The sequence below is a fragment of the Prinia subflava genome, chromosome 9 (genome assembly GCF_021018805.1).
Source record: "Prinia subflava isolate CZ2003 ecotype Zambia chromosome 9, Cam_Psub_1.2, whole genome shotgun sequence".
NCBI lineage: Eukaryota > Metazoa > Chordata > Aves > Passeriformes > Cisticolidae > Prinia > Prinia subflava.
Window position 1 is genome coordinate 34,567,299 of NC_086255.1, and position 27,678 is coordinate 34,594,976.

At 42.9% G+C, this 27,678-nt stretch overlaps 2 protein-coding genes across 4 annotated transcripts in view; one reads left to right on the forward strand and one right to left on the reverse strand.

The window, feature by feature from the left end:
- CTNNA3 (catenin alpha 3) overlaps positions 1-27,678 on the forward strand; it is a 419,849-nt gene that overhangs the window by 139,090 nt on the left and 253,081 nt on the right. The window lies entirely within an intron of this gene.
- LRRTM3 (leucine rich repeat transmembrane neuronal 3) overlaps positions 1-27,678 on the reverse strand; it is a 79,160-nt gene that overhangs the window by 25,896 nt on the left and 25,586 nt on the right. The window contains exon 3 of one of the 3 annotated variants that reach the window (XM_063406398.1): positions 22,859-22,909. The exons of the other annotated variants lie outside the window; for them this stretch is intronic. Coding sequence (XP_063262468.1) covers positions 22,904-22,909 — 6 coding nt within the window. The 3' untranslated portion in view covers positions 22,859-22,903. The remainder of the gene's footprint in view (positions 1-22,858; positions 22,910-27,678) is intronic. 3 annotated transcript variants of the gene reach the window in all.

Here is a 27,678-nt window from a genome sequence, read left to right on the forward strand (position 1 = left end):
GAAAGAATAAACAGCCTTGGAGGCACGGACTGGCAGACTCTGTCTTCTCTGGCTCTGGCGTGGGACCTTTCGGGCAAGAAAAGCTCGAAAACCCTCAACACCTCAGGGAACAGCAACCCTGAGAGCCATGGACTCAGCGCCCGTCCCAAGGAGCGTCCTCCCCCCACTGCCTGCCCGCGCTCTGCCATGTGAGGGGGCTTAACAAGGCTCTTCATTGCTGAGGCAGGTGATTTTCCCACAAGATCTCAGGGAGAACCAAACCGATTGTTGTACAAAACTTGGGAGATACATTGTCAGTTTTTCATATATGACAAGAATGGAGTTATTTAAAATGTTGAAATCATCTTTACTGGAGCAGAGACTACCAAAAGCTTTGTGAATAAATACTTCACTAACTCTAAACTCTATAACTTTCCCGGGGAAGCTGATCATACTTGACAAGGGAAATAGGATTCCACAGGAGGTTATATGAAATTATGAGATGTTGCAAATGGAAATATACTTTCTTAGGCAGAGGAGAGAGAACAACTTCTCCGTAATTGAGTTGCAGATAAAATTGAATTTAAAGGGTCCAGCAAGCTCGTTTGAAGTTCAAAGAAGCTGGTGCATAAATTTGGCCTGCCTGGAGTTACTGAATCTTTACACATATAGCTTGATCAAAAGAAAGGAAGAAATGGAGTAGTTCCAGAAATCCAGATTGATTAAGTCAATCTTTCTTGCCCAGTGATGGAATTCAGTAAAATATCATTTGGTCTTCTCTAAAGTATTATCCTCCTGGATCAAAGGATTTCTCTTCCAGCCTTTCTATACCAATCGTACAGTGAAAAAAATGAACATGTACAGCAAAAAGATTATGCACTTTATGATCTATTCAAGTTAGCAGTTCATGAAGGCTGCTGTCCTGCAGAGTAAGCTACAGAAATGCTAAGTCAGTAAAAATATTACTTAATGGCTTACATTTACCTTTGTGACCAACTTGGGGAAGGAAATAGTGAAATGTGGTGTGATCTGTAAAAGTCTCCCTGTTTCGTATTATGATTCGTTATTTTTTCTGTGAAGTGGAGGGCTACTATTTGTGGAACCTCTGGATGATCCTGCCAGCAGGAAGAGCTCAGGAGCAGCACAGTGTTTGTGGGCTGAGATCTGGGTACCCAAGACTGGGAGCTCTTGGTGCACAGTACAGCTGACAGGAATATAGATGCTTTTAATTAGCTAGTCTGAAAAATCTGGGTAGAGGCAAATGCCCTGGTACCATTCTTAGAATATATTGTTTCTGGAAGCCTTAATTCAAGGAATCAAGGCTTGAAAGTATAATTTAGGCCCCAGAATGGGACAGGGTTGGATGAAGATTGATGAGGATAGAGAAAATCTTTGGAACTGTGACCTTTAACGTAGCAAATCCTGTTCTGTGATCCTGATAATTTCACTGTCTTTTAAAACCTAACAGAAGCCAATGTAGGGGGAATAAGTACAAATGTTTTCCATGTATGAATTTCCATCCATGCCATATATATAGGAAGTGCAAACAAGGAAATTAGAAAATGTCCTATTTAATGAGTTTTCATCTGCTAGACACAGAGTAATTCTGGAGCGTAACTGCGTGAGAGAGGTCTCTGCAGGCCTGCTAATGTAGCAGTGGGAAGCTAATTGCAGTGTTAGAACCTGCCCTGCTTTGTGCACATGGAGCTTGCCTTCTGACCGTGCTGGTATTCAGAGCATTGCAGTGCCTCGGAAATACCCCCTGACAGCAGTTAAAATAAACATAAGGAATATATTTAGGTGAGGTAGTTTTAGTGTAACGAGTAATTTCTCCTTTCCCAGCAAGGTTTTATGCAGTTCCAAAGGCCTGGAAGAGCCTCGGAGGAAGCTGACTTTTATGGAATGTGGGAAGTGTCATAATTCATTTTAGGTATGTGTATAATAGTCCTACGTGCCCAGTACATTAAAAGCTGGCCTCTCTTTGAGGTGGCACAACTCCTTAATTCTGTTAGGCTGTTAGAAATAATACCAATCTGTTCAGGCACTGACAGCAGGTTTTTTATTGTGTGCTGATGTGGGATTATGAGTTATGAGGGAAGGTGACCTTGGTGCAGGTTTAAGTGCAGCACTTCTTGACACAGTGCAGAAGAGAACAGCACCAGTGTTAACTTGATTGTGTTGTTAAATGCACCAGGGCTGAATTGCGTGAAACAAATTAAACAAGTGGCGTTCTTATTTCATAAACAGCGTTTAATCTCATGCATGACTGTGTTTATGGTGGAGTCACAGCAATACAGTAGATTAAATATGAATAGAAGTCAAACCAGTATCTTCATAAGCAGATGTTTTGTATTTGAGCTAAAGCAGAAATAAGATAAATCTGAAGTCATTCAGGACAAGAAGATTGAAGTTTCATGCATTTTCTAAAAAAAGAAAGTAAACATTTGTTCCCTTCCTCAGTCTGAGGCACACAGAAGGCTGGCCATTGTGTCATGGAGTAAAACTACACTTCCCAGAATTTGCAATGGAATTTTGCAAAGAAATAAGTAGAGGTGATGGTGTAATCACCATCAAGGCTGCTGCCACTTACTCAGTATGGGTCTTGACATTTTGGCCACTTGCAGGAGTACAGATTGTCAGTGGTGGTAGTTGGAACACCTGATGCATAAATAAGTTGTAAATGTATGAAATTGCTACCTGTCAGTACATTTTTTTACTGTGCTTCCTGAAATCTCCCCTTAACCTTTTCTCAGCAATTCTAGCTGACTATGGGAACAGTTTGAAAAGCGAGGTTTGAGATAAGTTAGTATTGTTGATAGCCCCCCTCTTTCCCCACCTTCTTTTTTTTTTTTTTTTTTTAGTGTTTTGGGCCCCCCCTCTCCAAAAACAAAAAGGTAGATTTAAATTTTATTTGTCAAATAATTTTAGGAAATTTTTGTTACTTTTTGTGGTGAATAAGCTGTTTGGACAGAAAAATCATTTTGCTCTGCTCCTTAATAACCCTGGTGCAGAAATATACTCTTACAATATCGTAAAACTTTATGTACCCATTCACATGTGGGTGGAATTTGTAATTCAATAGTTTATCTAATGATTGCATTCCATTTTCTAGTGACAGTTTTCATTAAGACTCCATTTATTCAGAGAAAAACTAATCTAATAAGAGTAGCCTAGAGTTAAGGATTTATCACTGTCCTTTTTTAATATTTTCCATATTCTCAAATATGTATTATTCAGGCATAACAGAAAAGTTTGTTCTTCTTTAAATTGTGCCACATTTTTTCCATTTGTTAAATGTGCCTTACTTGGAGAATGTGCAGTAGGTATTTGAAAAATCACTTTTTTCAGATACTGAGGTAAGATTGAAATGATTGTAACAAAGGGAAAATAAGGGAAAGAAATAGTCAAAACTATAGTCACAAATTTAATTTGGAATTCATATGGACTTCTATAAGTTTACCTTCTGCATGGCATTTTTCATTTTTTTTTCTGTTTCAGTGTTAAAAGGAAGGTTTACATGAGGGGGGAATGGGGCTTTTCCAAGTTATTGGCTTAAACACACCATGGAAAATATTTGCTTTTATTATAAGTTAGTATTTAACGTAACTTTTTTATTGTGTCCAGCCTGGCCTCTGCTCTGGCCCTGCGCACAGGGCTGGGGCAGAGCTGGGAATGGGGTCTGAGACAAAGGCAGCAGCCCTGGCAGCAGGGGCATTTTCGTGCTGCAGCAGCCACAGTCCTCGTGCTTCCAGCAGCATCCCCTTCGTGCCCAGGAACATTTCCTCTAAGGGAGTCCTCCTTCATGTCATACAGATTTTATACAACTGCAGCTGCAAACTCATGGCTGTGGATTTCTGTTCTGAGTATGTGCACACATAAGCACAGGGTGTTAAAGATTTGGCCTTTCTGGGTTTTAAAGGACGCAAGAACCAACTCCGTGAAGTCTAACACAAAAATAAAACTGTAACAACATCTAGAAAAAACATCTTCAAATAATTACCAGATGAGATTTCAGGAGTGAAACAGGACATGCCTTTTGGGAGAAAGTGAGTTAGAAGGGCTCCAGCAGCATGAGTTATCACACATCCCTGGATAATACCTCACACCAAAATCCTGTTTGTCGAGGCTGTTGCTGTTGGCAGTTAATCTCAGGCAAGGACATGCTTACTGAGAAAGGTGAAATGGGAAAGCAGAGGGGCTGTCCATGCCTGCTCTCAGATCTGTTACAGCCTCACAGACATCCAGAGATTTCTCCTCTGTGCACTGTCTCTGTTTATGAAATCCTGTTTGGCACTTGCAAAACATCTTGGTGGTGTAGTGTTGTTAATTTCACAAATGCATAAACATTTACTTCATATTAGTATCACCAGAAGGGTTAGAAAACAAAATTTGTGCATTGTGTAAGTAAGAACAAGGTAAACCGTGACTTGAAGGGTTTTTGTATTAATTAATAATACTTTAGAAGGTAAATACAGCTGCCTAATTATCTCTTCTTTCTTTTCTTTCTTTCTTACTTCCCCTGCTCCCCATTAGATGGGTACCTGTATATTGTGGTTTCAGGAAATTCAAAGATTTAGTTAATATTAGTAGGAATAGACTTGATTTGGAAAATTTGCATCCGAATCTTAATATCTTATTTCTCAGAGTTCTGGGAGACATCATTTGTATTGTAGTTCTTAGGATCTGTATATGAGTTTGTAATTCACATGCCACCAAAAAATACGTGTTCTTGGGTTGTGCCTGTTTGTAATTGTGATGAATGCAGAATCTGTTGGTTGGGGAGATCTCTCCCAGCAGTTGTGTACCAAGTAATTTGCTCCTTCCCTTTCCCTTCTCACGCCTCATCTTCTTTGAAAGTTGCTATTTCTCATTTTGTGGCACTGGTGAGTAAGTGCTGCTGAGTCAATGCTTGATTAGTTTCCAGTGGGGCCTGTGTGAGTAATTTGCTGAGATGCCAAGCAATCCAATTAAATTTCCAGGGTGCTGTGACTTCCCTGTGACTGCGGCGTGGTGCTGTGGTCACGGTGCCGCCCCGCAGGCTGCGATGGCTGTGACTGCTCTGAGGTCACCTCCTCGGGCTGGCACTGATGCCGTGTGGCCCCAGGACAGCTCTCCCAATGGGCTCACATTGCCTTCTGCAGCAGCACCCCCATGCCTTCCACTGACACCAGCCTGCAACTATTTCCACAAGATACACTGCAGAGGGACTTTCTTCTCAGGAGCACATGAAAAGTTTCGTTTTACTGCAGGGGCAGTGTTTAAGAAAGAAAATGGCCAGTGAAATAATTCTTTTTGGAAATTTCTACAGTAGTGGTAGGTAGTCTGTGCATCTGCATATTGATGTATATTTAATTTTTGTTATAAAAAAGTCTGAAATCGATGTGACATGAAGGACAAAGCATTCCTTACTCTGTCAAAGGAAATTTTTGGAAATTGCAATTAGGTGTTATTTATGCATCTTTGTTGATGTTATGACTCAAATCATTTCATATGGTTGATTCAAGTGTCAAGTTTTACTGGAAGATTAATGTGGCCTGTTTTTTTAGTCTCTCATCCTGTGTAGTCATCACAGCTGTTGTGGAACAGGTTGAAGAATTGAAAATAGGAATGCTTATATGAAATGACCTATTGCGCACAGAGTAGTTTGAACATTTTGAGCTGTTTTGGAGGGACAGTGGCTCTGAGTTTTAGGATGGTGCCTTTTAGAGAAAACGACCTCTTTCTTTCTACTCTTTAATCTTGTTCTAGAGTCTCCTCTGCTTTACAGGAGCTTGTGATATGGTACCGGACTAAATTACTATTACTTCTATCTTTCATGAGGCAGAAGAAGATATGGCTAATTATATTATTGACTTCCCTTAGCTTCCAGTGTTCCAGATCTGCCAGAGCTACTGGGCCAGGTTCCCGGGCAGTGCTGGTGCTGCTGGGGGAGCTGTGGGGCACCGCTGGGCACTCGTGGCTTAGCCCATGCAGGGCTGGGCTCTGCTGCCGAGGGGCACAGGAGCGTCCACAGCCTGCACCAGCCCTGCCTGCTCTTGGGAGGGAGCACTGCAAGCAGCTGATCCCCTCCTGCAGGACATCCTCTGCTCCACTTGGCTGCAGAGGGAACGTCCCCTAGGCAAAGCCAGCCCAGCAGTGGAAAACTCCTGAAGTGCCTGACCTCTGGGACATGTCTATGTTCACATGGGTGAGGTGGCAGTTCCCCACCATTTACATTCTGGATTTTGTCAAGCATACTAAAATTCTTTTTCCTCAACCGGTCCAGCAGTCCACAGCCACAGTTGATGGACAATACCTCTTCGCAGGGGTAGGGTCAGCACAGATGAGAGGTGGTAGGGACAGTGTTGTTGGTAATGAATAAAGTCCATGATTCCTGTGGCTCCTGGATGGCCATTGCAGTTTTCATACGCAAGTACTTTAAGTGCCTTGAGCAATTACTATGATCTGTCTGAAGGCTAAAACACCTTCTGTAAACAAGAGAGTTTAAGTCAGTGAATTCAGGAAAGTCATCATCTTCCCTGCTTTCAGGTTTCTGTTATAATCCTGGAGTTCTCTGGAGAAGTACCAAAGCATTACAGAGTGGGATATTTGGCATTCATGTTGCTTCAGGAATATTTAAGGGCTAAGGCTTGGTATTCATCATTTCAAATCCCTGAGAATAAAACCAGATTTGATAATAGTATAACTTCTGGGACAACACAGTCAAGAAAGCCCCTGGGGCAAATTTCACCTTTAAGGGGTTCGGTAAATGAATGAAGCAGTGCCATCAAAACCTATTCTCACTCTTCTCATAATTGAGGATTCACTGTAGAAACCATAATGGTGACCTTAAGCATTCTGTGTGCAAAAGTGAATGTATAACGCGTGTTAAAAGGTGCTGCCTCACAGGAGGACTGTAACAAGTTTTCCAGGCTCTGCAGTTAGCTCTGCTCCTTTTGGTGGAAGTCCTCATTTGTGTTTGAAGGGGACCTCTTAGGGACTAGAGAAAGGTCTGTGTATCTACCAAAGATCTGATTAACTCTTGTGATGCCAAAGAGCTCAAGTTGTGAAATCTTAGGAGAGACACCTTTAAATGAGCTCAGTAAGCGTTTTTTGTGCTGTCAAAGCCCAGTTTGACACAGCCTGTCAGAGCTTGGAGGTTCCCAGAGTGCAGAGCATGTAACCAGAGATGCTGCTTGGGGTGAACATCGAGTTAGTCAGGAGAACCTAGGGAAGTAGGTTAGCCTAAAATCCTCTGTGACTAATGCAAGTGCAAGATACTGTCAGACATAACCTGGGGGAAAATGCTTTATCTGAGGACAAAGACTTGTGGAATGTCACTTTGCTGATTGTGCTTTTGATTTCCATACAAGGGGCTCTAGAACTACTTCCTACCAGCTCCTGGACCTACAGTGATAATTTCTAGGGGTTCCTTCAGCCCAGCAGTGTGTTGGAATGAGTTGGCATTCCCGAGATGTCCTCCCCATCTGCTCCCCTGTATTCCCTGCACACCGAACAGCAGCAGGTGGTGACAGAGGAGTCCCACTCCTGCCATAACCCCCGGGCCTCTGTGCAGTCCTGGCGAGGCTGTGCTGATTCAGAGCCTGGGGCTTTGGGATAAACAGAACAGAGAGCTCCTCTTTTTTTGCTGCTTTAGCTCATTCTTGGAACTCCTGTTTCTTCCTTCCCCGTTCATTTGCTAATTTTGTTGTAGGACCTCACCTTCCTGCTTTAGAAGTTCATCAGTTTCTGATTACATTGTAAGAGGGTCAGTATAAAGACATTTCACTGGCTTCCAGTTTAAACTAACCTGTCTTTTCTCTGGGGTTAATTTACTGAGATATACAGAACTTTCTCATTTGTCCTTAATTTTTTTATGATAAAAATCCAAGCTGTTAATTTCCTTTCATCCATCCTAGTGATTGTCATAAAGGTTGTTCTCTCCATCAGAAATTCATTTTGAATCCCTTTCTCAACTACAGCTGAGCAGCCTGATGTATTATCCAGGAGAAATTACTTGTGCCTCTCATAATAATGTTAACACCTCTCTTTCTTTACTGAAAATTACTCAACTGATGTGTTTAGAACCAGGTTCACCTTTTTCCAAGCCATATTGCATTACTCCTTCATATTAAGGTTGGAGTTGATGAATACATTCATATTTTTCCCTGCTGTTATCTCTAGTGAATAAGCCCATTGTTTATGGGGAAAAAAACTGTCTCTAAATGCATGACTGTATTATTTCCCATCAATTTTAATATTTTCCTTTCTACTGCACTGTTCTGTGACATCTCCCTCTTTCAGCATAATAATTCAGTGCCCCTGTGGTAATGATACTGCATAATTTCGTGTATTATCAGATTTCATTAGTATGAATTCACTTGTTTTGTTAAATTACTTCACTCCATTAATGATCTTACAGTCTCTCACCAGGCCTTTACTTTTTAATTCAAACACTGAATTTTTGCTTTTTTTTAAACTTTAAAGTTTATCTGCCATAGAATTCTCATTGCTAATTGCCATATCTTCATCAAGACCAGCAGTGTTTTAGTTTCTTGGTTTTAAAGTGGTGCATCTTTGAGGGGAGGAAGTTTCAGAGCTGGAATGCAGAATCAATGAGTAGCAGTCCTTCACAGGGTCAGGAAATAGGAGTTTGATTGTGGCACATGACAAGGCAGCAGAGAGAGCTGATGACAAGGTCAGTTTGATAGACTCAGGTGGGATTTTAGAAGAAATTATTGATGGTTATTGTATGAGTTTGGGGCAAGGGCATAATACAGAGCCTTGAAAAGGGAGGCAGCTGACACACAGGGAAGGTACTTTGCATACAAAACTGATTTCCATTTTCTTTGATTGAGGGGCCAGCATTGCATCTTTAGATTAACTGATGAAGCTGGTGATGAGCACTGCTTTGGCAATTGTACTTTGTTAAATCCTTCACTCTTAACTGATACCTCCTGTAGGAAATCAAACTGGAAGTACATTATTTATCCGAAAGTGGCAGAATTCAGGAATCAGAGCTGCCTCTTTTCTTCAAAAACGCAATGAATTTGTTGCTGCTGACTGACTTACACTGCTCCCTTGTCTGATGCTGTATTGTTAAACCAGGTTGAAGTGTTGTAACTGTATTCACTGTGAAAATGATGACTCTCTGAGTATTCGAGTAATTAGAAGTAGTTGGATTATAGCTAATATAATCTATTATATATATAATATATATAATCTATTTTATATATATATATCATATAGATTATATAATCTATAATATATTATATTAACATAGCATCAAGAAGTGATGCATCTTTTTACCCTTGAAGCTGCCCTAGTCTGGAAGCTCATGCAGTCCTCAGTCAGATCACACCTGAGTGTGGCCCTGAGCTGAGCCTGCTGCTTTTTGTCTTCTGCTCTTCTCATTCTTGCACAGGTGGTGAGAAGCTTCCATGTTGGAGGTCTGAGCTTATTCCATAGCATTTATTACAAAAATGAGTGCATGAAGCTGTAAATCTGATTACATGTATTAAACAGAGCCAGTGCAGTTTAGATGTGAACAGGATAGTAAGAATCTGAAAGAAAATGACAAGTACTGTAATTTATCCTTTCAGAAGTTCACTTTAAATGAACTTCAGTGGGAACACAGACAAGCTGTATAACATTTTGACATATCAAACCCATCCTTCCTCTGTAACTATTGAGACATTAGTGGGAAATGTGTCATAAGGCTGAGCTTTTATCACATTGTCATGTGCTAAATGAACCCTGGCTGGCTTAGCCATTCCCTTGATCCCCTGGTTTCTGTGTCCCCCACAAAAAGCGTGACTTGCAGCAGCTGGAGGAGAAGGCAGTACGCTAAGAGTGCACGGAGGGGATGAGTAAAGTCAATTTTCAAATACTCCTGATGAGTTTCTTGGCTGTCAGCTATTTCCATTAGGCAGAAACCTGGCGAGTTCCAATTTGTGCCTCCAAAAAGTGCTGAAAAGTGTCTGCTGATGCATTATTGAATTTGTAGGGCCAAATTTTCTGCCAGTGTAAAAATTCCACTGATGGCATTTAGAGCATCCAAAGATTTGGCCCATTATTAGAGAGTTCATTAGGATTAATTCCTTGTATTGGCACTATAATTTATTTGGGAGACTAAGACACCCAATTAGAGTATTTTATGTTAAGAAAACGCTGATAGATACCTATTCAATCACAGAATTATTTTAAAATCACTGAAAACTAGTGATTGGTCTGTGAGAGAAGCATTGGCAGAGAAGACAGAGGAGTGACTGGTAAAATCCAGTCAGGAACACACCAATGCTTTCAGTTCTTGTCGTGTTCTCCATAAAGTCAACAGACCAGTGGGAATGTAAAGTACTAATGGACTACTGATCCAGACAGCTTCCTAAACACCTGAAATCGAGCAGTGCTAAAAATTGTGGCATGCTGGATAAAATGGATGACACTGAGAATGATGCTAGTTCTGTTTCCAGTGTAGCAGGTAAACTTTAGGCAGCAAAGACTTTCTGTCTTTTGAGCTTCCAGCATTTCTGCCTCACAGTTTTTGCATTTAGTGGGGTCACACTGCACTTGTGTTGCAGTGGGCAAGAACTGTTTTCGGAAGGGAAAAAGCCATTACAGAAAGTGTATTTTATTTTATCATCACTTAATCTTAGAGTTTGCTGCAAAGGCTTGCTTGGCTCTAGTCAAAGATGATTTACTGGAGAGCTGGGTTGTGGAATTATCAGGTAAAGGTAGGCAGCAGCACCTTTTTATCTGTCTCTTGCTACGTTAATAAATCTAACACCTTTTAAACCTGTGATTGTCAGCAAGGCATGACTGCTTTAACTGTAGGCAGACTGGGCTGAGACCAGTAGACTCTTCCCTTTAGTGAGTCTCCAAGTGTAAAGGTTGCTTCAGCTGTTGAAACATCCTCAATTTCAGCTGCTCTTTGGGAGGGAGAAGCAGCATTGTTGCCAGATGGTACTTTTGGACTAAATGAACAGAGGTTTAATGCTCCTGACATGCACATCCTCCTGTTGGCCCTGCTATTTACTGCCCTGGAAAGGTGCTAACAAAAGTCTGGCAGCTCTGCTGGGGCTGAAATAGTTTCCTGTCATTTTCTCCCATTTTAGCTTTCCCAGGCCGGCAGCAGTCTTAAGAAACATCCTGAATAGTAAGAGTTTATTCATGGATGGTGGAACATTTCAGATCCAGTGGAGAAGTGCTCTTGGAAAGCACATGCCACGACACCAGAGCCTGGGACTCCTGAGCATTCCCTGGGCTTTATGGGAGTGTGTGAACAGACCTGCCTGGCCTTGCTCATTAGTATCAGTGCTTGACTTTTGTAAAGAACATGTTTATATCCACACTTGCTCTGCACCACAGCTGTGCTTCTACTAGGGATAGGCTTCCAGTACTGACTCCTTTAAACTCTTACTTCAAAGGTGGCATTATTGCCAATAAGCTGGTTTTGTGGTTAGTGATTGATATGACATACAATGCTATACCTACATAATCCTGAAATTTAGCCATGAAAGCTCAACTAACCAAAGAAAGCAGCAGTACAGGTGACTATTTTTAGTTGGTTATCCTGAATAGTGAACAATCTGCTTGAATTGACACGTTTCCTTTCTAACAGCATTGCCTGGGTTTACAAAGGGTCAGTAAACCTGGGGATTTCTGAGTTTTGTGCAGTGCAGAGGGTGAGGGATGCAGGAAGCCTGGCTGCTGTCACTGCCTCTGCCAATGGTTTGCCATCTGTGGGATTTCCCTTTCTGGAGCTCAGGTCGCTCATGCCTCGATTACAGCTGCTAGCACTGACCTTTGGACAGGGCTCTTTGATCACTGATGGACTGGGGCTTGTTGTCAGCTGTTAGAGGTTCATGCCCAACCACATCTTGTGAAACTGCTCTGGAGCTTGGCACTGACAGGGCTTTTGGGCTGATGTGTTCTCATGCGCTGAGACCCCGAGGCTGATGTGTCCAGCACAGGGGAAGGGCCAGGGAGGAACGTGAACACTGCTGGGAAAGAGGCACAGCAGAAGTGCAGGACGTGCTGAGGTGCTTGTCCTGCTCCAGTAAAATAAGGAGCCAGCCGGAATGAGAGCAGTTGGAAAATACTGCAAGTGCAGGTGTATCTAAGGTGGGATGTGGGAGGGTGGTGCCTGGAACCAGGCTGCCAGTGGCCAGGTTAGTGCCTGCAGTGTTTGGGTTCTGCTGTTTGTGTGCAGCACAGAGCACGCCCTGGCAGGGCAGGCTGTGCATCCAGCAGGAGCTGTGCTACTCCCGTGACAAACACACAGAGTCTCTCTTCTGGCCAAACAAGCTGCATGGGAAGGAGGGCCTGGCAGCTTTAGCCTCCCTCTATCGTGTTTGAAGGGCTTGCACTGGATACACTGGGGAACATAAAAGGTGAACGGGTACTTCACCATTCCTTCAGCAACATTTTGCTTTTTTTTGTTGGTGGAAATAAAACTTATGCTTGTCTGTGACAGGTTGAGAATTAAGTGGTTCCTCACCTTTTTTGCAGTCTTTTTTATGCTGTGTTGCTGGTTGGTTTAGAAGATATTTGATTTTTCTCGCCTCTGGAAACAAGCACAACTGAAGAAAAAAGCTTGCTAGGAATAAATTGGCACCTCTTTCTATGCAGTGTTAAATAAGATGAATAGAAAGGTTTTCTTAACCTCATGCTCTTGAGAAGTGTTTTGCGCCTTTAAGTTCTACTGGCATGATTCCATGTGTCTCTACTTTCTTACATTACTTTTCTCATGTCACCCCTAAATATGTCAAGTCACAATCAGTGTTAAATGGAAGAATTGCATCTGCTGAAGACAGAACTTCACATGTCTTTTGTGCACAGTGAAAATAATTGTGGAAATTGCTTTCTCTGGCCTTAAACTATTTTTCATTTTTAGAGATCATGTGAAAGAACTTAATCCAAATGAGATTTTCAGCTTCAGTTTTTCCAGAGTATTCTTCCCAACATCAATCATGGTGTATAAAGCAGCCTAGCACACTTCTTAATGAGCCATGCATGACAGTATTCATTTTTCTTTGGAAACAGCAAATGCAAAGTGATGTTAAGAATCAAGTTATAAAATTCATAGTAGGGATTGAGTTACTTAGGATTTCCATTGGTCCAGTGCTGGGAGAACACCAGGTCTGCAGACATCTTGTTATTCTAAATGCAGCAGAGAAAAGAATTGTCAGGGATGCCTTTTGCTTTGATTCTTTCATGAAGCTCTGGCAGTTTTTCAGAAGTGGTCAAAAGTCATGAACAGGACAGTCCAAAATCAGGGTATAAGGCTTGGAAAATGGAGATGAGGAATTTTAAAGTACTTAAATATATTTAAAAGTTATTTTTATTTTTCACCTCAGTTTTGGAGTCTTTAGTGTCTACTCATTTCAAATTTACAGTATTTTTTCCCACAGCCAAGAGAGAAAAATTTGGATTATTTTTTATGTAGTAACACATAGTTCACTTTTCTCACCACTGTGTGCTGAGAAAATATGCACACAACAAAATCTCAGGAGAGGGAGGCTCATATCTATTTTTACAAAGGTAATAGATATTGCTGAAAAATTTATAATACTCCTGCTTAGAACAAGGGCAGTCTGGATACTCCTTAGTTATGAAAAGGAAATATATTGTGTTGGGTTTGGGCATCACTGTTAGGATGTCAACACACTGGAGAAATAAGAGGCCTAGATGATAATACATACGAGGAAGGATTGAAAGGCTTGGACCTGCTAAGTCCGGAAACAATAACATGAAAAGTGAAGAAAACAGTTTTTCAGTCCACAAAATACTGCTGAACTTGCTCAGTGCCTTCTGAGGATGATATATCCTAGCAGTTTAAATGTAACCCTTGAAGTCAAAGTGCCAGACTTAAAGTCTAAAACCAAAATCTGAGAGAGACACTTTGCAGCCTTACGAGGTGAGGTAAGAAAAAACATTCTGGATTTTGTAGTTTCCTTTTTAGTGTTCTGCTCTTGAGATGCATATGACCACATTTTGAGGTTGTGAATGACAGATCCTTTTAACTGAAGGTCCTTGGTCTTGATTGTCTCATGGTGGATTCCAGAGTAATGAATGGGAGTGTGGGCACACAGGCTGCGTGTCAGGATAGCTCAAGGATGCTGATGCAGTTTTGTGAACTTCAGTGAACCTGCTGCCACTGCTCCGTAGAATGTCACTCAATATCATTTCACTTCCACCAGATCAAACCCAAAGGGCTCAAGCATCCTGCTGTGCCTAGGACAGAACTAACAGAGGGAAGCTGCTTCCTGCAAAGACTAGCAGATCAAAAGATAAAGCTGTGAAAGAAATTTCAGTGGAGTTTAATCTACAGATACCTCAGGTGTTGCTTTAGTTATTTCTTAGAGTTGAAATCACTGATATTCATGCCCTGTTTAGCAGCAGCAGAGCTCCCCTAACATCAAGGAATCTTAATTCAAACTTGCTGAGAATATTTAAACCTGCTGTGAATTGTTGGAAGTAGTCAGAAATAGTTCTTATTCTAAAGTTGCTTTTGAAGTGTCTTTTGTCTGGGCAGTTCCCTACCTGATGTGTTATGGTTCCTTCAACATAAGTTGTGTTTCTTGACTGTTTTTTTTTCCCCACAAGAGCATGCAGAGGTAATGAATTTTTCCCATGGGGAAAAGGGAATGGAGAGATGCAGCAGCACAGTGTAACACGTCTGAATTTAGGTCTGGATCCAGCTTTGCTGGTGCTGCAGGTGGTGTAGTACATCAGCACAGCTTCTCTCTGATGTGATCTGAAATCCGTGTTTTGGCATGGGGACCCTGAAATACAGCCAGCAGCTGGGAAGTTCGCCCCAGGTGCTTTATGTGCTGGCACAGGTCATCTTCAGGAACAATTCCTCTCTCAAAACATCTCCAGGATCAGTTTCTGACAGTATGTGCTCAAGCCAATACAGTCCCACTGAGGGAAGAACTGTAATACTTTTAAGTGACTCATGCAAAGTAACTTAGAGGGTGGCTGCCTACAATTTCCAGGTGCCATCAATCTCCGTGGTAAGATAATTTCCTGCCTTCATATACACGGAGGAGGAAAGGATTATACCATGAATTTCTGATGATGGGGATGATACTTAGCCTTTAGACAGTGTTTTTAGCCTTCAAGCAGATTACAAGTGAGCCTTAATGTTCATCATGTCCTTCAAAGTCGTTAAATGTTAATATTCCCTTCTTAGAGAGGGGGAAGTTGAAGGAAAGAAGTTCACTAACTTCCTCCGAACTTTGGAAAGAGTCATGGGAGTCATTCCAAGCCTGTGCCTAGGTTACTGCTCCCTTCTTCCCCTCCAAGGCTCCTGTGTTTGTGCCTCTGAGTCCCCTGTGCTGGCCCTCGCCAGCCCTGGCAGGATGCAGTGTCACTTACAGTGAGCAAGTGACTGCTCTGGGACAGCGTTGGGAAATTTGTAAGCTAAGAATTTGAAAACTTATGAAAAATGTTCCTAATGATGCTTGATGAAAACATGAGCTATTGAAGTGGTTCTGGGTGGTGTCAGGTGGTTCTGAGAGACACAAAGTCTGCAAGAAGCTTTCAGCCACCAGCATGCAGTAATGTGAGCTCGTGGGTGGAATCCTACCTGATCCCTTGCTGTTGTTTTTCATTAACTTCAGTGAACTTAAATGAAAGTCTTGGAGGTAGCACTGGTACGTTTTTTATTTTAAAATACATATTTGTTTTATTTCTGTGTCTGCCATAGCTTCTACCTGCCATATAACCTGGAACAAAAACACAGCTGAAGGCTACAGATGCACGAGGTTTCTTTTGAAGCAGTGGGGAGTCTGCCAGGGAGACAGAAGTGGAAAACATTGATATTTGTTTAGAAAACCCTGGTGTCTATCAGAAATATGTTTTATTCATAGAAGAAAACTCATAAAAGGTCAAAAAATAGGAGAAAGCTTATTTACTCCATTCAGTTAAACGGAACATTGGCACTGTGGAATAGAAGTGCCATCTAATTACATGACTCTTTTTTAATATGTTGATTTAAAAGTTATATTTTAGTCAGCATATTTTCTTTAAAAAATATTTTCATTAACATCTTTTTTCAATGCAAAAAAAAATTATAAGAATGTTTTCAAAATTGGGAAATATTGAATCATATTTTAATTTTTTTCACTTTTGGCCTGCTTCTAGTTAGCTTCTGAAATTTTCAGGGATCTAAAAAGGGTGAAATTATTTTTGCAGCTCAATTTTTGATCTATTTAGTTTCATTTCTAAGTGCTTTAATGGCAAGCATTGTAAAAATTCAAAGTTTTAAAGTTTCATGTTCATTTGCCTATCCTGTAGAACTTACAGTTTTAATGAGATAAATTGTGCCACCTTCTTTCTTTCCAAAATAGAAATCAACTGAAAGACAGAGGTCAGGGTGGGCCAGAACAGGTCAGCTGGTTAAAAGTGGCAGGAAGGGAGACAAATGGACATGGAAGGATCACTACTGAAGTGTGTGTGGGAAAAAGCATTACCAGATATTTGGTTTATGGGAACATTCCTACAGGCACTCTCTCCTATTCTGTTCACAGAATTTGTAAGAATTCTGTATATTTAGGATTTTTTCCTTCCACTGAATTAGGCCACAATAGGCTAGTTGGCTAAAAACCAGTGAGAAAGGAGACAGATGGACATCTGCAGGTAGACATGCTTGGAAAAGCGTGATTTCCAAAGGAAATCAGGCTCAAGAGATGGACTACAAGTAGCAGTAGCCTTCAGAGCCCAAGCACAGCTCTGCCCCTCTAAAGGACCTCCCCTTCCCCCTCCTTTTTTGGAAGCATTATAGGAGATGTGATAAGTAAATACAAGCTTAATATAGCTGTTTACTAAAGCTCTTGGGGAAAGTCTAGCAAAATATGCTTTCATAAATAAACCAGAGCTAATTAAGAACCACTTGAAAAGCTAGCACAGGGGAAGGGTGGGAGAAAATTACCATGTAACGCCTGTGTGGTTAGCAGAAGCATAATTCCAGCTGGGACGAGACAGAAACCTGACTGGGAGCTGGATTTATCCATTCTTGCTCATGTTGGGTAGCATCCTATTAGACAAATCATGCCGTTAAACTTGATTGAGCTACTTCACAGTAATAATGGCAGCAGAATAAGACCTTCCCTGAGTAACCTGCAGCTAAAAATCTGATGAGTGTCTGATAAAGTTAGAAAGATGGCTGCTGTGCAGTGACACGGAAGATCAGTCTTAATGCCTGTGTTTATTTTTCAAGTGCAAAGCAATGAATTGTCTGTGAAATAGAAGGGGATGGAGGTTCCCTGCAGTGCACTGGGAAGTGTTGGCCCTTTCCTGGGCTGGGACTCCTGTGGCACGGCTGGTGAAGGAAAGCAGGCCTGTCTGCAGAGTTAGTGAGGGGTGTGCGCCCTGCGCCAGGGGTGGCTCCACAGCGGGGACAGCTGTGGGTGCTGCTCCCCTCTGCTGTGGGGTTGCCTCGGGGAGGGCAGCTGGGTTGGAATCAGTCCCCAGGAGTGGCACAGCCCCTGGGGGAGGGGGTGGGCACTGTGTGTGGGCACTGGTGTCCTTGGGCTGGGCATGGCATGTTGAGGCTCGGGGTAGATACACCTATCCCAGGAAGGAGGTTTCAATCTGCACTGAAATTCCATTTGGGAGGAAGAGAGCACCTTTGGAGGCTGTGTGAGGCTGTGTGAGGCTTTCAGCATTTACAAGGGTGTGTCAGACACGGGGGAAGGGTTCCCAGGACGTTGTGTCCTCTGGTGTCCTCTTTCTGCATGTGTTCCACGCGCACGGAACCTGCCAGAGGGACAGTGCTTGGCTTTCTGTAAAATCTGTGCTGTCCTGGGTTTGGATCTGCTCACAGAGGGGCTCAACATGTTCTCAGTGCTGCAGGACTGCATACCTGCCATACCTGTCTCTCTCACCTCTTGGGAGAGACCCTGGGAACAAATGGGAACAAATGGGAAGAGAAGAGCTGCAGATACTTGGTCTCTTGCAGAAGTCCTTTGTAGCCGCTGTGCTGTGTGAACACTCATTTCTCAGACCGCTTTGGCACAGTGGCACACAGCTATTCCATCCACTGGCACTAACAAATTACCTCATGATGGGGTGGCTTCCCCTCCCCGGGGGCGTGCATCCCTCTTCCCCAGTTTGCCTCCCTCTGAGCAGAGGGAGATCACAAAGCTTGCAGCATAGCTCTTAGGAGGACTGTCCAGCACTGAGACATTCCAAAGTTCGAGCTGCTGCTCAGGTCTAAGGTTTTGATCCAAGAGCTGCTCTGGCCTGCGTTTGGGTTTGCTGCTGCTGCTGCTGCTGCTTTAATGTGCAGTGTTTTATTCAGACATGTCCTGGCTGCTCTGTCAATTTGTGCTCTGGGTGGGAAGCCTGCACAGGCACAACACCCTTCTGTGGGACGTGAGCTTTCCAGTGGCAGCTTCTCCTGGAGATTGGGCAGTCTCAGCAGCAGCTGAGCTGGGATTAGCCAGGCCTACCCTTTTCTCCTGGTTTAGGTACAGGAGAGAGACCTGCAGGACTGATAAGGGTCAGTTTTCTACTGGTCTTTATTTTATTTTTCTCTCTTACATGAAACAGTGTTTGGTTGTAGCAAGAGCTATGGCTGTTGGCTTGTGAAGTGAGAATTTAGGTAAGGACCAAGAAGCAGAACTATTCAGTTGTTGTAAATAAGATATTTATAGCAGTTTTAGTGCCTCATTGTATGGGCAAGTGGAGAACTGGAGTTCTGTTTTGATACAGGAAAACCCCAAAGTACTTGCCCTGTTCGCCAAATTGTCCCGCGAGGAACAGCTATTAGGCACTGCAGGAGCTGCATACATGTACTGCAACAAAGGGTGTTCTTCTCAGAGCATTTCTTACACCTTTGGGCTGTGGAAGAGCAACGAGGAATGCTGGAGTGACCCAAGAACTGTCAAAGTCCCCTGGATGGGAAGGGCTGTCCTGCCCATGTGCTGCAGGGCCGTGTTTGATTCAGCCAAGTATTGTCTATTCACATTTCCTTTCATCAGACAGACTTGTGGAAGTCTCCTGTTCTTGGAACCCATCTGTATTTTCTTTCACAGTTTCAATATTTCTAATCGTATTTTATATTCATGTTCTGCAACTTTTGAATTCCAAAGGGCTGTCAAGTTCCATGATTTCACCAGGACTGCCTAGGTGGCATTTCCAACCAGCTGGTAGCAGACACAGCACATGGCACAAGGGAGGAAAACTAAACTCACATAATCTGCTGCCTTTACACAGTCCGCCTGCTGAATTAATTTCACTGGCTGGCAGCAGGTGGAAGGAAGGTGAGAACATCAGAAAGGTTTTGTTAAATGGCAGGTTCAACTCCATTTTCACTGTAAGGATCAGGTTTTCGATCTGCCCATTACTTCTGGAGCCTTCTGTACACTGGGGTATGAGAGGCAAGTCTGATTTGCTTTTGGGATTTGAGGGGCTGACATGCTAAAAAGGCAAGGTTATTGTAAGTGTTAGTCCCTTCATGCAAAGGTTGTTTTGTACCTCCAGCTCCCTGACGAGTTACCCAAATTTTTTGGTTGGTTTTTTTTCCCTTTCTCTTGAACACGTGAGCTGTCAAACTGGGCTCCACAACTAAGTGCCATACACATCACTTGTCCTAAATGTTATCCTTTTGTAGCCTCCAGAAGCTAAATACCTTCCAGCTATATGTATTTACATGTGATAAAAGGTCACAGTCAACTCTGAAAACTCTTTGTGCCTAAAATACTTGGACCTATGTTCACTCACTGCTGCCCAATTCCATGCCATTCCAGCAGCCTCCTCACTGAGCTGCCTGGAAATACACCACTGCCATTTCTATAGAGAAGGATGTGCCTTGAAAAGCTGAATTTATTCCCAGTTTCAGAGACATGTAAGGAATTGGGAATCTGTGTTATCCCTTCACCAGGTTTCTTTACCCTGCAGTGAGCACCTAGACTTGATTTATCCTGAAAGGTGCTTGAGCCTGGCCTGTTGTAATTAGCCTTAGGTAGATTTTAAATGAGCTCCATGACATCATATCTGGCTACTTCTGTTTTTCCTGTATTTCTGAGGCATCGTTATTACTCACTGTGCTGAAGCTGTGATTCGTAGTTTCTATATTTAGTTGTTTAGAATCTCTCTTTACTGGAATAAGTGTTGATTTCACTGTTTGATCCAGGGGAGAGAAACTTCTAGGACGTGCTGTCATTCCTTGGTCCTGGAGCCTCATTGTTCACCTCCTCTGCTGATCTGTTGGCAGTCCCCCACTTCCCCTGAGTGTGTCATTGGGACAGCAGACTGTTTGTGTCACGTGCAGCTCTGTGTGTGGGGTTAGCCCTGGTTTTCTGCTTGCTCTGACAAATCTGTAATCCACTGCTTTGCTTTAGCCTAAGACCACTCCTTATTTTTGAAGGGCTGATGTTGGAGGTAATGAAGTGGCACAGAGCCTCGGATGAATGGCAGGGTTTATCTGTGGCTTGTAAGAAGCTTATGTATTCTTTGCCAACATCTGGCAGCTCGGAAGCTTGGGTGGAACTGGAGGAAAGTTGCTCTGAGCTGCAGATTGTGTTTGCTGCAGTGCCCTGCAGTGTACACAGGGGTCTTCCTGCACACCAGCCGGTTTTCCCTGGGGAGGCACTAGAGGCTGTTCTGGGAGAGAAGGCTGAAGAGAAAACTGCAGATGGTGTTGGAAGAAATACTTTTTGTCACCCAGCCTAATCTTGATCGTAAAGAACTGGACTTTTTCCCTTGTTCCCCATCCATTTGTTATTGATAATGTTGATTATTACTCGTTTTGCCACAGATTTTTTGTCAGGTGGGGGATTGTGTGGATTTCTGTCAGTCTTTTCTAAATGCAACTGAGTCAAAAAATATTTCTTCTAATTCTTTTCTCTAGGTTATTTTACCTCTTTATGTTCTGTAAAATGTAATATCTGCAACTGAATGCAGTGTATCAGCTCACAACAGCTGAGTGAAATAATTCTGCTCGACCTCCTGTGCTTTATATAAAATATCCTGGAGCCAATATTAATTGCTTGTCCAATTTGAAGGTAGCTCCGGTCTCTGTTCTTTCCTCTTCCAATTCCATTTTTTATATAATCATTCCCATCAGCAGTATTTTCAGGTTTTCTTAAAAACTTTTTTTTCCTGTTGTATGTAAGTATGCCAGGCTAATTAGAATGGTGGGGCAGGATTTTAAAGATGCTCCCATTCATCCACAGTTCTACTGAAATGTAATTAAGTGACAAAGATTACAATGTCTCATGCATAAAAATTTTAATGACCCATATCCATAATAGTCATGCACCGTGGATTAGGTAGTTTTGATGTCTCTAACCCTTATTCTGACCTGTTCTCAAATATTTTTTTAGTTCTTCGGGGTGAATTATTAGTGGGGATCATAGAATTTCAGAGCTGTTTGTTCTGGGACTCAGCTTCTCAGCCGGGTGTTTCCTTGGGTGACCAGAATCACTCCCCCTTTGCCCTCTGCCTTCCCTGGTGCGTTGGGAAACTCACGGCTCTGCCAGTGAACCGAGGCTCAGGCACCCTCCAGTTCCCGAGGCAAAACACTGGCAAGTCTTTTATTAACTTCCATGGGAGTCACTTCCGAGTGAGACCAGTTTCTCAGTGAAACAGCAGGAAGATTCTTTCTCTAGACTTGCAGCTTGCACTATACCCTGTGTTAGATTTCATCCAGCATTCCCACTGATGTCAGTGGTATTTACTGTAGTGTTACCAGCTCGGGGATTTTTTTCTGGTGGACAGTTTTTTCTGGTTCATGGTTAATCGGCATATTACCAATAAATACCTCTTAACATTATTGAACTTGGTAAGATTTTAAAATGAAGAAGTCTCGTTTCTTTTTGTGTGAACCAAAGGCCTGTTGCACGCTGGAGCCAAAGCACCTTTCAGACGCGTTTCCGAGTTCGTTTAGCTTGGCCCTGTGCCGGGGGTGTGAGAGCAGTGTGCGCTGCGGGCAGGGTGAGCGTGTGCCCGCCCCCGCACGCCCGGGCGCTCCCTGCCCCTCCTCGGGGGGAGGCGGCAGCGCGGGGCTCTCCGGCAGGACAGCGGAGCTGTGAGAACTGTTCACAGCGGAGCTGTGAGATCTGTTCACAGCGGAGCTGTGAGAACTGCTCACAGCGGAACCGTGCCCGTGTCTGCCCTGGGCTGGGCTGCTCGGCCCAGCAGCAGCACGGCGGTCACAGCCTCCCGGGGCTGTGTATTTGCCCCGCCGAGAGCCCTGCTGGGGAATGCGCTGCTTACGGGCACTCCGGGGCTTCTCATCCAGCCTTCCACAGGCTCTGCGGGGCTGGGCAGCTATAGATTCATGAGAATCCCACCTAAGCTGCTTTTTGGCAGAGGTTAATGGAATTAGCTGTTCTGCTTTGTTTTTGTAAATCAGACCTGAATACATCCTCATTTGCAGAGCTGTTTCCCTACTTTCCTCTTCATTTCCCAGTGAGGAAAACAATGGCTTTGTCCTCAGGGAATGAATTTTTCACTCATTTTATTCCAGTTGTCTCTTTCAACTCAGTGACATTTTAAAAGTTCTGTTTTCTAGGAACGTACTTCTATGGTATTCCATGCTGCATGTTAACTTGGGTAATGAAATGTTGCAGGAAATATGTGCTAACTGTGGTTACATTACATAAAAACACCAGAAATAAATTATCTTTTCATTTTTCATCAAGTGCAGAAGACAGTCTGGGATAAACTGAGTTTCACATTGAAAAGGCAGAGAGTTCTAATTTTAATTCATGGCTAAGTAATCATGTTAAACCAAGATCAATCATCTCACTGCGAGCTACTTTTGAACAACACTTGTTTGTTGTAAATCACTTCTGTCTATACTGTCAAGCAGATACTTAAGACTTCACAAGGTCTAGGACACACCACTAGAAAATTCTACAGTAGTGTAGAAAACTTTTCCACTTACTTCTTCCAACCATGTTTCAAGGATTCAGTGGTACCAGCCATCATTTCAGACCTATGGAGGTCAATAATTTACAGCATTAGTTTTCTTCGAGTCACTAACTTCACCTTTATTTTAATAGGAAATGAAAAGGGGAAGGATATTTCCTGGTGGTTAAGAAACATGGGAAAATACTACTTTTTTCTTCTCTTGAGAGTAATCTGATTCCACTTTGCAGTAAAGCAGCTATGTTAGGGACTGTATGGTGTCAAGCTCAAAAACTGTTTTGTTAAATGATCTCCTATAACTTTTTTGTTTGTTCTCTGTGAAGCCCAAGAAGCTGGTTTAGATGAGATTGAGATGTGCTGTAATTACTTCTGTTATTCATCATCCTACAGAAAATTGTACTGGAATTCACAAAGTGAAAAATCATCTTTTATGCAAGCCTTGTTTATAAGTGTTCTATGCCTGCAGGACAAAGTGCTTTCTCTTGCCTTCTAATAAATTGTGACACTGCGGAGGAGCCCAAGCTAGATTGGAGTGTACCTGAATAGTGTGGTATATTCATGGCAACAGTGATCCAAGAAAATGCTGAAATGTTTTCAGCTATTTCAGTGTTCTTGGCAATACAGGTAAGGTAATAAGTTGTCAGAATTATGGCTCAGGAAATGATTAGATAAACTGTGCAAAATTTAACTTGATTTCCTCAACCTTTCTCTGCAGGGGTGAGCTCTCAGTGGCACATCCATAGGGACACCTCCCACTGTCCCAGGCTGCTCCCAGTGTCCAGCCTGGCCTTGGGCACTGCCAGGGATCCTCTGGGCACCCAGTGCCAGGGCCTCCCACCCTGCAGGGAAGGGTTTCCTCCCAAAGAAGCAGAGACTTCTGAGCAGCTGAGCAAGGACAAGGGCCTGGAGAATTGCCAAAAGGCAGTTTTGGAAACGATTCAGTGTCGTAGAGAAACACCAAAGAGAAGCTTCAAGGATGGCTTGTCTGAGCAGGTGGTGATAGTAACAGACAAGTGAAGATAACAATTCTGCTTATAAAGATATTCTTACTTAGCTTTGAAATGATTACCAATTGATTTGCAGAGCTGGAGCTGCTGCCATTTGATTCCTCTTTTCATTTATCACACAGATTAATTTCTGACCATTTGTATCTGTGAAGCATGTGGTCTTGTAGCCCAAAACCACAAAGACATCCATTTTAGATCTTAGGAGTATGGAGTCTGTTCTGAACATTCACATGGAACAATGAGATAAAGAACTGAAAATAGAAAAGTGACAGATTTCTAGAAGTTGAACAGCTTTTCTCAGATTGGCTATTTATGGAATACTGATAGCCAAATGTTCTTTGCTGACGTCTTGCTAGGCTGTGTCATGTTCCTGGGAGCCTGAGGGCTGTCATCACTGCACGATGATGGGCTGGAACTGCTCATTTGCAGTTGGGTGAGCACACAGTGCCTTTCTGTCTTGTGGCCTGCTGCTGTGGGACAAACCTGAGCAGGATGGAAGTGGGAAAGATGTGCTAATAGCCACGGGGAGTTGCTGTCAAGGTGGAGGCCTGCCCAGGAGAGAGGTGTCTGTGTCTCTCTAGGTGGAGCTGAGTTCTCTGGATGGGGTTTCATACCTTGTTTTATCTAATGTTCCCTTGAGGTGCTTGGGCTGAGCCAAAGGAAGGAACTAATCCAGCCTAGCAGTAACTTGTTAAGAATTTTAAACAGCAGAAAAATTACTTTTCTGTGAGTCATGGCCCTGCGTGAAACCCCAAATATTGCTTGCTCAGTGTGCTCAGTACCAGGTCTAGCAGGGGAGAGAGAGAAAATCCAGACAGTCGCCTTCAACAGTCTGTAATTAGGTCAGCTTAAAGTAACTGTGGAGCTGCAGTCTGGAGTGGAAAAGATCAGGAAATTCTCCTCCTTGCTAAGGGTTTCTGTCTCATTATCTACTCTGCTAATTTTCCTGAAGGCCTTGGAGCCAGTACATGGGCTTTTGATTGCCTTGTGTCAGCAGCAGGGTCTGGCTGAAGGCTCACTCCTTTTTCCCTGGAGCTTGCCCCATGCCCGGGGCCTCCTGGCACTGCTGCTCCCCACTTTCCTCCCTTCCTGACCTGCAGCTCCCCTGCTGCTCCTTGCATTTCTGCCTGTCTCGCTGCTGCTGCGGTTTGCAGCCAGAAGCGTTGCTGCCGTCAGGAACCTTGGAGAGCAGCTTGGCACTACAGTGCTTTTGAAAGCCCAGGTAGTTAAAACAAAAAAGGAAACCAAAAGCACAGAGAAATGCGGTTACTTTTTGTTATACTGAAATGAAACATTTCATCAGCTGGATGAAATGAACCAAGTTATTTGGAAAAGAGGGTGGGTAACTGGGTAATTGAGACACCGTGTTGGAACAGTGGTGAGAAACTAAATCATAGCTCTACCAGCTTTGAAAAGAACAGATTTAATAAAAAACACAGCACCAAAGCCACTCAACAGTTGGTCTCTCTCTAGTTGCCTATCTCAGGCACACCCCAGGGCTGAAGAGCTGATTTGCTAAAAAATGTTTCTAGAACAATGTCCCAGGCACATGGAAAACAGCTAAATGATCTGTCTCCATCTTTTCCTAGAACAAAAAGGGCATCAAAGCCTCGCTGGTGCTTTGTCAGACTGAGGACAGATTCCCTCTGGAGAAGGGAATCATTAGCAGGGCTCACAGGTACACGACAGACCTCAGAGTGGTACCTGAGAGGAGCCTTTTGAAGTGCCAAGTCCTTGTGCATCTCCTGGGGCTCTCTGCTGTCCCAGCACAGGGGCTGCTGGTTCCCCTCGCTGAAATGCTCCTCCTTAGACTGTGTTCTCCAGGCAGGAGAGGAGACTTCAATGTGCAGGAGCTTAGTTTGTCCTAAAAGGTTATTTTTTCCTATCCTATTCCCAGTCCTCTGTGTTCTCATACTCGGACAAAGCTGTCCTTAGCTCCTGTGGACACAAGTGCTCATAGGAGTTTAAGGAAACACCACTGGTTATCATTAGCCAATGAAAATGAAGGGATCACTGTCTGGCACTGAAGCTTTTTCTTCTTTATAAAAACTTACAACACATTTGAAGGTGACATGAGCCCTGACTAACTCTAGATGTGGGAAATTTCTTCACAACAAAAAATTTGCTCTGTACTGTAATTGCTGATCTTGCAATGTTGGGAGGGAGGGTGGATTCTAACACGAAATAAATAAAATCTTAATTTGTATTACTGTTTTCAGTATTGATGATCAGTAAAATAATTGCTCTGTCTTGATGTTTAATTCCAAATTAAAAAAAAAAAAAGGGATGTTATTACATTAGTGTTATCTGGGTGAGTCATGTGGGGGACTCAAGGTTTGTGACTGCCCAAGAAGATAGCCAGTTTGACTTGCATACAGATGTAAAATGTTTTAAAAGAATAAGCTTGTGACACAGGCCAGGAAAGCATTATCACTCCTAGCTGTATGGGAAGCTCAGAGAAGAGGGGTGGTAACAAGGAATCAATTCTAAGAGGCTGTTCTGGAAGATCTGCGTGATTTGGGCAATCCTAATTGTGACAAGAAAGTGCAGATTGTGCCTGTGTGCAGAGCTCCTGTGCACCAGGTTTGTTCCTGCAGCTCTGCAAGCAGGATGGATTTCTGTTGCACTCTTGACAGGGAACAGGTACTTTGAGCTAATCTTCGTATTATGCATCCTTAAATTTACATTTGTATAATGAGGGAATATAGATCTCGTAAGCATCTTTCTGAGCAAAATTCTGCCTCAGATTTTATTTTAACTTAATGGTTTGGCTTTCTCAGAGACTCTGGACATGGGGCCCTTTGTGTAGCTGACTAATGGAACTGTCATTATTCCTTTCTGCTTTAAAGGGAACGCTGCATCATTCCTTTTTGCATTCCAAGTAATTTTTAAAGCATGAAAAAGAGATGGGTTACAGTCATCCCTGTATTTTGAAAGGCTCTTGTTTTCACATAGAAATTGCTTCCTGTTCTACGCTTGCTTCTCTGAACAGCAATGTTGGGTCACTGAATGTGTGTTTGAAAGATCATCTGCTTCTGGTTAGGAACAAGTGTCATCTATTCCAGCCCTTCTGAAGCTGAAATTCGGAGCTGCTTCTGTTTTATTTCCCTGAAGCTGACTGGAGAATCCAGCCACAGCAAGGGAATGTTTTCCCTGTGCACCACTGATACAGCAACTGTAGCTGCACTAGAGTGCTTAGTGAAGGGAGGCACTGCTGGCTTACGGGCTGTGCATTAATGCAGATAGATTAAAAGCCTTCTGAAGATGTTGGCAGAATTCTCATATTGCTAAATGAAATACAAATGAAGTTTTAATTGCTAAATCCAGATCTCTTCTGCATTATAAAGCTTTTTCTTTGCTCTTGCTGTTAGAAGAGGAGTACTAGCATAGCAAATTAATGTTTCTTCTGGAAGTCACAGTGGTAGTTTGTAAGTAGAGCTGCTCAAAAACTGTCTCGTAGAAGTTAATAGAAGAGCACACCGTACGCCTTGGAGGCATTGGGGAGGAGCTTTGGAATCAGCCTAAATCAGATTGTTTCATTTCCCCTAAGGGTCTGTTTGAGGAAATCATGATTGAGGTGAATGTGGTGGCTGTGAAGGGTTGGTTTTGGAAAGAGTGAGTGTATGACTTGTTTTCTACACTCTTGGGTTTTAGCACAGATTTAAAGATCCATTTGTAATTTCTTTTTCCTTTGAAGTGTGTGCAGGACACACCATGCGCTTTTGTTTAGATTTATAAAACTGCAGGGCTTTAGTGAGTCTCTAAGGCCTCTGTGCCTGATCTTGATGAACGCAGTGCCCTTCCCAAGGAGAAACTGCTGCAGGGCAGG